The sequence below is a fragment of the Ovis aries genome, chromosome 3 (genome assembly GCF_016772045.2).
Source record: "Ovis aries strain OAR_USU_Benz2616 breed Rambouillet chromosome 3, ARS-UI_Ramb_v3.0, whole genome shotgun sequence".
Classification (NCBI taxonomy): Eukaryota; Metazoa; Chordata; class Mammalia; order Artiodactyla; family Bovidae; genus Ovis; species Ovis aries.
The window spans coordinates 97,123,064-97,135,692 of record NC_056056.1 but is presented as its reverse complement, the minus strand read 5'-3'; the positions used below and the strand labels follow the sequence as shown (position 1 = coordinate 97,135,692).

General features: G+C 44.1%; 1 protein-coding gene across 1 annotated transcript; it reads right to left on the bottom strand.

Moving 5' to 3' along the window:
• Positions 1–7,944: 7,944 nt before the first annotated feature.
• On the bottom strand, positions 7,945–9,773 carry LOC101122263 (etoposide-induced protein 2.4 homolog). Its single transcript, XM_060413926.1, is given in 3 exon segments — positions 7,945–8,021; positions 8,315–9,460; positions 9,462–9,773. Coding segments are annotated over 2 exon segments (1,026 nt in total). The 5' UTR covers positions 9,555–9,773; the 3' UTR covers positions 7,945–8,021; positions 8,315–8,527.
• Between the last annotated feature and the right edge of the window lie 2,856 nt (positions 9,774–12,629).

The window sequence follows — 12,629 nt, the reverse complement described above, 5'->3', positions numbered from 1 at the left end:
AGGTGAAACTGTACTGTCTGATGTCCTCCCAGCAAACTGTGGAAAGCGGCCTGTCTCTTTTAGAAAGCTCAAAATCTTGACCAAATTTTTGCTATAATGAAAAAATAAAAGAAAGAGCGTTTTTCTGACTGGTTTGAGGTTGCAACTCTAGTTTTCCAGCGGGAATATACTGCTTTTGCCATCATGCCCTGAAATCCAGGTTCACAAAAGCAACTTTCCCTGTAGCTTCTGAGCAGTGAAAAAGATACCCACTAGGACACACTGCAATCTTTCATGAGTAAAGATATCTGGGGAGAGTGTTTTGTGAGTGTTGTCTGCCATACCTGTTGTTTTCCTTTTTTAGATGAAACTGGACTGTCTGATGACTTCCAAGCAAGTAGGGGAAAGTGGCTTATTTTTTTTTTTTAAACTCAAATGCTTGACCAAACTTTTTGCTGTAATGAAGAGATAAATGATCCAGGTGTTTTCCTGGCTAGTTCGAGGCTGCAACTCTCTGGCTTTCATAGGGGAAAAACCTACTTTTGCCATCTGACCCCAAAATCCAGGCCCCCCAAATCAGCTTGCCCTGCAGTTTCAGAGCAGTATATAAGACGCATCTATGACACACTGCCCCATGGATGGAGGAGCCTGGTGGGCTACAGTCCATGGGGTTGCAAAGAGTCGGACACAACTGAGCGACTTCACTCAGATTTCACTCAGGACACACTGCACCTTTCCATGAGGAGAGATGTGTGGGGAGAGAGTTCTGTGAGTGTTGACTGCCATACCTGTGGTTACCCTGATTTGGCCAAACCATACTGTGTGATGACTTCCCAAAGAGTACTGGAAAGCAACCTGTTTCATTCAGAAATCTCATATTCTGACCAAAGTTGTTGCTATAAAGAAGTAATAAAAGAACCAGAGTGTTTTCCAAGGCCCGTTGGAAACTGCAACTATCTAGCTTATGAAAGGTAAAAGTAATGCTTTTGCTATCAGGCACCAATATTCAGGCTCACAAAAGTAGTTTTCCTACAGTTCCTGAGTAGTGTGCAAGACGCATTTAGGACACACTGAACATTTTCATGAGTAAATGTGTCTGGGGAGAGTGTTATGAGAGTGTTGACTACCATATACGCTGTTATCCTGATTAGGCAAAACTGAACTGTACTGTTAGGTCCATGAATCAAGGTAAATGGGAAGTGGTCAAACAGGAAATGGCAAGAGTGAACACCAACATTTTAGGAATCAGTGGACTAAAATGGACCGGAATGGGTGAATTTAATTCAGACGACCATTATATCTACTACTGTGGGCAAGAATCTCTTAGAAGAAATGGAGTAGCCCTCACAGACAACAAAAGGGTCTAAAATGCAGCAAAAACAATAGAATGATCTCAGTTTGTTTCCAAGGCAAACCATTCAATATCATAGTAATCCAAGTCTGTGCCCCAACCACTAACACCAAAAACAGAAGTCTTTTTCATCATAGGGGACTGGAATGCAAAAGTAGGGAGTCAGGAAATACCTGGAGTAACAGGCAAGTTTGACCTTGGAGTATAGAATGAAGCAGGGCAAAGGCTAATAGAGTTTTGCCAAAGATGGAGAAGCACTACACACGTCAACAAAAACAAGACCAGGAGATGACGTGGCTCAGATCATGAACTCCTTATTGCCAAATCCAGACTTAAATTGAAGAAAGTGGGGAAAACCACTAAGCCATTCAGGTATGACTTCAATCCAATCCCTTATGATTAAACAGTGGAAGTGAAAAATAGATTCAAGGGATTAGATCTGCCGCTGCTGCTGCTACTAAGTCACTTCAGTTTTGTCTGACTCTGTGCGACCCCATAGATGGCAGCCCACCAGGCTCCACCATCCCTGGGATTTGATGAGTGCTTGAATAACTATGGATGGAGGTTTGTAACACTGTACAAGAGGCAGTGATCAAAACCATCCCCAAGAAGAAGAAATGCAAAACAGCAAAAAGGCTATCTGAGGAGGCCTTACAAATAGCTGAGAAAAGAAGAGAAGTGAAAGGCAAAGGAGAAAAGGAAGGATATATCCATCTGAATGCAGTGTTCCAAAGAAGAGCAAGGAGAGATAAGAAAGACTTCCTAAGTGATCAATGCAAAGAAATAGAGGAAAAGAACAGAATGGGAAAGACTAGAGATCTCTTCAAGAAAATTAGAGATACCAAGGGAACATTTCATGCAAAGATGGCCACAATAAAAGACAGAAACAGTATGGACTTAACTGAAGCAAAAATATTAAGACGAAGTGGAAGCAATACACAGAAAAATTATACAAAAAAATTTTAATGACCCATATAACCACAATGGTGTGATCACTCACCTAGAGCCAGACATCCTGGAGTGTCAAGTCAAGTGGGCCTTAGGAAGCATCACTATGAACAAAGCTAGTAGAAGTGATGGAATTCCAACTGAGCTATTTCAAATCCTAAAAGATGAAGCTGTGAAAGTGCTGCACTCAATATGCCAGCAAATTGGAAAACTCAGCAGTGGCCACAGGATTGGAACAGGTTAGTTTTCATTCCAATCCCAAAGAAAGGCAATGCCAAAGAATGTTCAAACTACCACACAATTGCACTCATCTCACACGCTAACAAAGTAATGTTCAAAATTCTCCAAGCTGGGCTTCAACAGTGTGTGAACTGAGAACTTCCAGGTACTCAAGCTGGATTTAGAAAAGGCAGAGGAACCAAAGATCACATCGCCAACGTCTACTGGATGATAGAAAAAGCAAGAGAATTTCAGAAAAACATCTACTACTGCTTCATTGACTATGCCAACTCCTTCAACTTTGTGGATTACAACAAACTGGAAAATTCTTCAAGAGATGGGAATACCAGATCACTTTACCTGCCTCCTGATAAATCTGCATGCAGGTCAAGAAGCAATAGTCAGAATCAGATGTAAAACAGCAGACTGCTTCCAAATTTGGAAAGGAGTATGTCAAGGCTGGATATTGTCACCCTGCTTATTTAACTTATATGCAGGGTACATCATGTGAAATGCCGGACTGGATGAAGCACGAGCTGGAATCAAGATTGCCAGGAGAAGTATCAATAACTTCAGATATGCAGATGGCACCACCCTTACGGCAGAAAGCGAAGAGGAACTAAAGAGCCTGTTGATGAAAGTAAAAGAGTGAAAGTGAAAAAGTGGAAAAAAGTGAAATGGAAAAATCTGGCTTAAACCTCAACATTCAAAAAACTAAGATCATGGCATCTGATCCCATCACTTCATGGCAAATACACGGGAAAACAAAGGAAACAGTGACAGACTTTATTTTCTTGGGCTCCAAAATTACTGCAGACGGTGAGTGCAATCATGAAATTAAAAGATGCTTGCTCCTTGGAAGAAAAGCTATGACCAACCTAGACAGCATATTAAAAAGCAGAGACATTACTTTGCTGACAAAGGTCCATTTAGTCAAAGCTATGGTTTTTCCAGTAGTCATGTATGGATGTGAGAGTTGGACCATAAAAAAAGCCAAGCCCGGAAGAATTGATGCTTTTGGACTATGGTGTTGGAGAAGACTCTTGAGAGTCCTTTGGACTGCAAGGAAATCCAACCACTCAGTCCTAAAGGAAATCAGCCCTGAATATTCATTGGAAGAACTGATGCCGAAGCTGAAGCTCTAATACTTTGGCCACCTGATGCGAAGAACTGACTCATTGGAAAAAACCCTGATGCTGGGGAAGATTGAGGGCAGGAGGAGAAAGGGACCACAGAGGATGAGATGGTTGGATGGCATCACTGACTCAATGGACATGAGTTTGAACAAGCTCAGGGAGATGGTGAAGGATAGGGAGGCCTAATGTGCTACGGTCCATGGGGTTGCAAAGAGTTGGACATGACTGAGCAACAACAACAGCAACAACCACAACCAGCATATTTCCCTGCAGTGACCCAGCACTGAAAATATACACTTGGGACAAACTGAAATTTACCACGAAGGAAGTGGTTTGTAGTGGTTATTCTCTGTGTGGTGAGTGACATACCTATACAATGCATTATAAACCTAGGTGTTCTATTACCTGAGCTCCTAGTAAGGAGATCCAAGAACAGTGTTTCCTTCAATAAAAAACTCACTTGCTTGCACCCAGAATTGACTGTACCGAGAAGAGAATCAGCTCATGAAAACCTGAGTTGTTTTCGGCCTGGATATAAGGTCTAATTACTGCTTGAATTAGATAGGATCTGGGTATGAGTTCCTAGAATGAGTTGTAAGCACAGAGGCTTTTTTTTTTTCATTGCAGTGCAGGTTTCTGCACTGAGACACACTTGCACTGCACTTAAGACCTGTTGGAACTGTGTGTCTGAGGCTGTTTGAAACCTGTAGAAATTTAGCTGTTCAAGGAAGAAAGCAGCACTTGGCTCTTCATTCTGTATTCATAGTGTTGATCCCAGCAGCCTTTGTATTTTGATGTTCCTCACAAGTTGAAGAAAAGACTTTGGTGTCCATTGTTCTTTCAGGGAAAAATGTGCAGACCAAGAAGCTTTTGATTCTTGCAAGGCATACTAGAGTTACTGCACTAGATTTGCCAAGGCTTCTTGGAAACTGCAGCATGCCTAAATTTGTTGGTGGGTAAAGCTGGACCTTCATACTTTAAGGTTGCTGATCACCTTTAGTTTTCCCTTTCACTTGAGAGTAGTGTGAGATAAGATCTTAGCAAGGAGTTGCAAGCACTCTGTTTTTTTCAAGAAAACTCACAGATATTCACACAAACATTCCTGTGCTGAAGAGAAAATAGGCAAAAACAGTGTTTTACAGGCAGCTTTGAGGATACCACTATCCTAGCTGCATCTGGATCTTCCCAAGGTCTAACAATGTTCGCTGAACACCTGCCTTGCTTTCAGGCTGGATCCAAAGTCTAGTTTCTGCTTGAAGTAGATAGGCATCAGGTTTGGGTTCCCAGAATGAATTGTAAGCACTGAATTTCTTTTGACTGCAGCACAGGTTTCCTCACTGAGGCAGACAACCGGTGTACTAACGACCTGCTGAAACTGTGTTCCTGAGGTTGTTTGAATGTTGAGGAGCTCTAGCTATCCGGGGAAGAAAGCTCTGCTTTACTCTTCACTGCGCATACAGAGTGTTGATCGTATTGGCCTTTGTTGTTTGATGCTGTTTAGCAATTGAAGAAAAGGCTTCATTTCCCAGTTTCTTCCACGCAAAACAGTGCAGCTGTGAGAGGCCTACCAGCCCTGAAAGGCCTGCTAGAGTTGTTACACTGGATTTTTATCAAGGTTTCTTGAAAACTGCAGCATGCCTAACTCTGTTGATGCGTGAAACCAGATCTTAGTTTGAGGCTACTGATCATTTTAGTTTGCCCTTTAGGTGACAGTGCTTTGGGATGAACTCCAAACTCGGAGTTGCAAGTACCCTGTTTCTGTCTAGAAAACTCATTTCATTCAGAGGCATTCCTGCACTGAAGAGAAGGGGGGCTCAACAATGTTCTTCAGGCAGCTTTGAGGCCACACATCTCTCTGGCTTTCAAATGGGAAAAATACTACTTTTGCCATCAGGCCTCTAAGGTTGACACACACCATACTGACCTGCAATTTCTGACAAGCAAAAATAGACCCCTGGGAGGCACTAGGAGCTGCTATGCTTAAACTTTTGTGGGCAAGGAGTGCTATATGTCGTAGATGGCAGCCCTCTTTAGTTATTTGGTACATTTGGAACTTCCAAAGGCCTATTAATGTTCAGAGGAAAATTGTATCATTTTCACACTGGGTATAATGTCCAGTCTCCCCTGGAGGGAGAGAGACATCAGGTGTGAACTTCCAGGATGGCTGAAAACAACACTGTTCTATTATTACTATTTTTAAAATCAGTGCTGCTCAGGTTGACTCTAAGGCAAACTGGCATTGCACTTAAGATCAGCTACAAGTGTGTTCTTGACCCTTTTGAAAGCTTTGGAAATCTAGCTATCCAAGGAATAAAGCAGTGCCCTGACCTTAACTCAGCATGAAAAAGAGTTGATCTTAACAGCTAATGTCACTGGATGCTGACTGGGAGCCGCAGAAAAGACTTCTAGTTCACGGGTGCTCCTTCAAGGAGAACAGTGCTGCGGGGAGAGCCACAGGAATCTTGCAACACATACTAGGTTGACTGCCCTGGAGTAAGTAAGGCTTCATGGAAACTGCCATGTGCCTTACTTGGTTGGAGAGAAAAGTGTCCCTTACTTTGAGGCCAGTAGTCATGTTTAGTTTGCTCTTAGCTAGAGAGTCTTCCAGGATGAGCTCCTAGCAAGGGATTGCTTCCTTCCAGAAACCTCCATTGTCCTTCCAGAGGCATTCTAGTGGTTAACACAAGATGGGGAACCACAGGGTCTAGGCAGCTTGAAGGCAATGAGTCTTTAGCATTTAAATGAGGAAAATACTGCTTTTGCCATCAGGATTCAAACTCAAGTTGACACACAGCAGACTTACCTGCAGTTTCTGACTAGTGAAAAGATACCTGGGACACACTGGGCCCTTCCATGAATAAACTTGTATAAGCCAGGAGTGCTGTGTGTAGTGAAATACATGCTTGATACTGCTCTGGTTAGGCCTAGGTGCCTTAGGATCTTACAAAGGCCTAGCAATGTACGTGCAAAAACTACACAATTTTCACACTGGATCTAATGTATAATTTCTGCTTGAGGGGGAAAAATATCAGATATGAGTTCTCAGGGTTAATGGAAAGAAGGGTTTTTTTTAAACCAGTGCAACTCAGGTTTACTTTTTGAGGCAGACTGGAATTGCACCTGAGACCAAATACAACTGTATTCTCTGGCTGTTTGGAAGCTCTGGACACCTAGCTCTCCAAGGGAGAAAGCAGTGTGTTGACCTTCACTCTGGATACAAAGAGTTGGTCCCAAAGCCTATGTCACTTTCTGCTGCCCAGGAGCTGCAGAAAAGCCTCGTGGTATACAGTGTTCTTCTAGGGAAAATGGCGCTGCGGCGAGAGTCTTAGGAGCCTTGAAATGCAAGCCAAAGTTACTGCACTAGCTTCAGCAGGGCTTCAGGGAAACTGCTGCATGCCTACCTTGATTGGATGGAAGAACTGGACATTCCTTTGAGGTTAGTGGTCACGTTTAGTCTGCCCTTTAGCCAGGGAGTGCTGTGGATGAGCTCCTAGGAAGGGATTACAAGCACCCTTTTCTTTCGAGAAATCTTACTTGTCCTCACAGAGGCATTTCAGTGGTGAACACAAGACAGGCAACAAAGTATTTCTCAGGCAGCTTGGAGGTTGCCGCACTCTAGCCTTCAAACGAGGGCAATACTGGCTTTTCCCATCAGACCCCAACCTCAAGTTGGCAGATGCCATATTTGCCTGCAGTTTCTGAGCAGTGAAAATAGATGCCTGGGACACACTTAACCCTCTCACGAATAAGCCTGTGTACACGAGGGGCACCGCATGTGGTGAAATGTATACCTGAGTTACTGCACTGGTTAGGCCTAGGTGTTTTTGGATCTTCCAAAGGACTAGTAATGTTCAAGGAAATAGTGCACAGTTTTAAAGCTGAATCTAATATCTAATTTCCATTTGATGTACTGCACATATTTTTTTTCTCCTACAAGGGAATAATAAATTGCATTTGTATTAATTCCTATTTGAAAGAAAACACGAACATTTTATTTTATTTTATTTTATTATTTTTTATTTTCAGGTTTAATGGGTTTAATAAGTTTACCCCTTCAGTTCCTATTTGCAGCACCCAATATTCCTTTGAAACACCAGACAGACCCAGCAGTGGCCAACAGTCAAGATCAGACCTCCAGAGTTTAAAAGTTCAGGTTCTCTGAGCATTCTGTGTTGCAGTGGCACTTGTCCGAAATTGGTACCTCCCTATCTTTGGGGAGCTTTAAATGTACCAGTGAAAAAAGCTTTTTCCCCTGCAAGGGGAAGAAAGAAAGTCATTCCTCAAACCCAGCGGAGATCTGGCTGTGAGGTCTTTCTTCTGTCCCATGTCTTCAGGCTTGTGTTTTTTTTTTTTTCTTTTTGCAGTGGAGCAAGAGACCAAAATCTAACCTGAGTTACAAGAAACAAGACAGTGATGGCTATAAAGGGAGTAACGAGGAGCAGCGGAGCCTCCTGTCCCTCCCACATCCAATATATGTGCTTCACAGAAAAACAAAAAACAGGTCCACAAAACACAACAGCTAAAATTACAAAAATCCATTCATCCAAGGGTGGTGGGAGGCAGAAAGGGAAAATGGAAGGGAAATGGCACAGGGAGAAAGAGTATTCAAATCAGTCCAGGCACGGGGCTGGCGAATGCTAGAAAAGAGCTGCAGAAAAACCTGTGGTCCTTTCAGACTCACCAGTGTTTAAAATCCATACTGGTCGCAGGAAGATTCTGCCTTACATGCACCAGAGACAAAAATCTGGATTCCTCAGAGAGAAGGGAATGTGGGCAGGGCCCTTGGCAGGGTGGGCCCTGCCTTCCCTGGGAGGGGATGGAGGTGAACCAGGAGAAGAGCTGCCGCAGCATCCTTCCGATCCCACCCGGCCCCTCCAGATGGCGGGTGACCGACTCAGCGGCCTGCAGCAGCCTTCAGTTTGGCAGGAGACGGGTGCGGTGAGGGTAATTTTTCTGCAGAAGTGGAGCTGCTCAGGGCTGACTGCAGGTAGACTGTCTTGTGGAAGAGTCTGTTGCTTAAGAAAACCACCAAGGAGAAGAGGCGCAACTGGAAAAGGTATGCTTTGCCAGGGGTCTTTGCTTCATTGGCGCTGATAATGAATAAAGGAAAGAGGATAGAGAAGAGGCAGCCACTGACAATGTAGGAGGACTGCATTGCTGTGAGGAAAGCCAGGGGCAAACCAAATCCAAAGTAGTAAGGCCAATTCCTTTCTATGTTTGACAACCGCTGGTGCATTTCAATTCCTTTATTGAACCAACGATATTCGAAGCAGTACAGTGAGTAGAGGAGAGACATATGCAGGAGGCTAACCAGCTGGCCAACAAGATGGATGGGAAAGAGACTCACAAACATCCCCTGGAGCAGAAAGAGAGCCTGGAGCAAGAGGTTGAAGAGCATGACAGCAATTATTTTGCTGACACTAGGAAATGGGTGAGGCTTCCTCCCGGATACCTCGAATGCCAGGTCAGCTATATCCTGAAACCAAATCGCGTTCACGACTTTGCTGAGCACAAAGAGGGGGAGCACCCAGAGAGCGCTGAAAATTGATGTGAGGAAGAACTCCAGCCACGACCAGACATCCCCGTGTAGCGATGGGTCACCAATAATCTGGGCCGTCACTGATTGAAGGACGGGAATAAACACTCGATAAAACAAGAGGAGACTGAGCCAGAAAACTCCACCATTCCAAGCGCAGCACTGGAAAATTCTGCTAACAATGCGTGGTTCACTCTCCTGCTTCCTCTCTATGCTCTGGGCTCTCCTCTGAGCCAGGACACTGCTTGCCCTTCTTCGACGCTGCTCCTCTCTCTTTTGTTGAATTCGATCGAGCATCTAGCTTTGAGATGGTACAAATTCCCCAGATGGAGTCTTTGATTCCCCTGGCAAGATCCTGCAGAAAGGTTTTGACACTGTCAGCCATCTCTTTACCGCCCAAACTATCAACTACACAAAGGAGAGAGAAGTGTCCCCAGATTTCTCATCATGAAGGACCCGGCAGCTTCGCCGCCGCGGCTCTGGCTCCGGCTCCAGCCGGGTCCCTCGCCCACCGCGAGCCCGCTCGTCTCCTCCAAGCCCCTCCGCACCGGGTCGCACGCTCCCGCCCGGGCACTGCCAGGGCCGGGGCGGCTGCGCCCGCACTGGGCATGCCCGGGCTGCATGGGGCCGCTGGGAAGTCAGGCCAACACAAACATTTTATAGTGTGAAACAAGACTTTTCTGACACACTATAAGGCTTTGAAAGATGATGCTGTGAAAGTGCTGCACTCAATATGCCAGCAAATTTGGAAAACTCAGCAGTGGCCACAGGACTGGAAAAGGTTAGTTTTCATTCTAATTACAAAGAAAGGCAATGCCAAAGAATGCTCAAACTACTGCACAATTGTACTCATCTCACATGCTAGTAAAGTAATGCTCAAAATTCTCCAAGCCAGGCTTCAGCAATACGTGAACCGTGAACTCCCTGATGTTCCAGCTGGTTTTAGAAAAGGCAGAGGAACCAGAGATCAAATTGCCAACATCTGCTGGATCATCGAAAAAGCAAGAGAGTTCCAGAAAAACATCTATTTCTGCTTTATTGACTATGCCAAAGCCTTTGACTGTGTGGATCACAAGAAACTGTGGAAAATTCTGAAAGAGATGGGAATACCAGACCACCTGACCTGCCCCTTGAGAAATCTGTATGCAGGTCAGGAAGCAGCAGTTAGAACTGGACATGGAACAACAGACTAGTTCCAAATAGGAAAAGGAGTACATCAAGGCTGTATATTGTCACCCTGCTTAACGCTGGACTAGAAGAAACACAAGCTGGAATCAAGATTGCCAGGAGAAATATCAATAACCTCAGATATGCAGATGACACCACCTTTATGGCAGAAAGTGAAGAGGAACTAAAAAGCCTCTTGATGAAAGTGAAAGAGGAGAGTGAAAAAGTTGGCCTAAAGCTCAACATTCAGAAAATGAAGATCATAACATCCGGTCCCATCACTTCATGGGAAATAGAAGGGGAAACACTGGAAACAGTGTCAGTCTTTATTTTTTTGGGCTCCAAAATCACTGCAGATGGTGACTGCTGCCATGGAATTAAAAGACGCTTACTCCTTGGAAGAAAAGTTATGACCAACCTAGATAGTATATTCAAAAGCAGAGACATTACTTTGCCAACAAAGGTCCGTCTAGTCAAGGCTATGGTTTTTCCTGTGGTCATGTATGGATGCGAGAGTTGGACTGTGAAGAAGGCTGAGCACCGAAGAATTGATGCTTTTGAACTGTGGTGTTGGAGAAGACTCTTGAGAGTCCTTTGGACTGCAAGGAGATCCAACCAGTCCATTCTGAAGGAGACCAGCCCTGGGATTTCTTTGGAAGGAATGATGGTAAGGCTGAAACTCCAGTACTTTGGCCACCTCATTAGAAGAGTTGACTCATTGGAAAAGACTCTGATGCTGGGAGGGATTGAGGGCAGGAGGAGAAAGGGACGATGGAGGATAAGATGGCTGGGTGGCATCACGGACTCGATGGACGTGAGTCTGAGTGAACTCCGGGGGTTGGTGATGGACAGGGAAGCCTGGCGTGCTGCAGTTCATGGGGTCTCAAAGAGTCAAACACGACTGTTACTGAACTGAACTGATTAGGCTTTGAGTTCTCCTATCCTACAGAGCACAAAACTGATAGCATTTGCTCATTCTTTTTAGAAACAGAGGTCTTCAGGTGTCTAAAACCATTCATCACCTGTGAAAAGATTCTCTCCAGTTCTGTAGAAAGAAATGTCACTGGCTATAAACTGCTTTTATCTGAGTTTGAAGAGACATGTTCTTAGCTTCCTGGGGCAGCTGACTTCCTCCGCCGTCTTAATGGGTTTCATTCCAAATCACCCTTGAAACACTGCTTAAGACAGCTATAGCAGAAGCTGTGGCATGGCAGTTTCACAAGTACCACAAACTATTTATGAGCAGCTGAAAACTGTGGGAATAGCTGCCTATTCATAACCACCTTCGCCTCTAACATTGTTTCTCTGGCTTCTCAGGACTTTCCCTCTACCTGGTATAAGCCTCACCAGCAGCCTGAACAGCTTCCACTCAAAGTGTTTTCTTGAGCGCTATGTCTCGATGAGATTCACTTTTGTTTAAAATATGATGTGTTGTTTCATGTCTTTGCTATATGTCAACACAAGCTTCTGAAGTCAAGTATATTTTCCCAGGCAAAGAACAATGTGCTTAACATAACCACAGCTTAGAAAACAACTAAACTGTCCTTCCTATAAACACATTTAGGGGTGAGGCATACCATGTGGGGGACTTTGGTTACCACTTGTCTTTAGATACTGGAGCTCTGGTCATGTTCACAAGAGCATCATCAAACATTCATGTTCAAGTTGATCAGAGCAGTCCCTAAAGTAATCATACTTTGTGTAGCCCTCTTGTAAAACTGCCAGGACTCCTATGGTATGAGTTCTTCAAAGTTGGCTATTTCAGAGGCCTCCTCAATAATCTGAGAAACTCACTGTACTCTGCAGCAGGAAGAGGTTTTAGCTGCCATTCTCACTTTGAGGCCTGGGTACAAGAGAAAATCAACATCTCTTAGGGAAACACCAGGAAGATCGGATCTTTCCTTAAGGTATTCAGGCCTACAGCCAGAGGGTTGTGTTTGAGCTCCTACAGGAAAACAACAGATTGTATTTCTATAATTCCCATTTTAAAGAAAACAGAAATGTCCACATCGAGTGAAACAATGCTTTCCCAACACACAATTAAGCTTTGAGCTCTCCTCTCCATAGAGCACAAATCAGATAGTATTTGCTCATTCTCTCTTAGAAACAGACATCTTTCAGATGTCTCAAACCGTTCAAGATTGTCTCCAAGTTCTGTAGAGAGAAGCAACCCTGTGTATAGTTTTTTTTCAATCTAGGTTGGAAAAGATACTTTCTTCATTCCATGAGACACCTGACTTTTTGCTGTTGGAATGGGTTTCCTTTGAAATTACCCTTGGAACACTACGTTTAA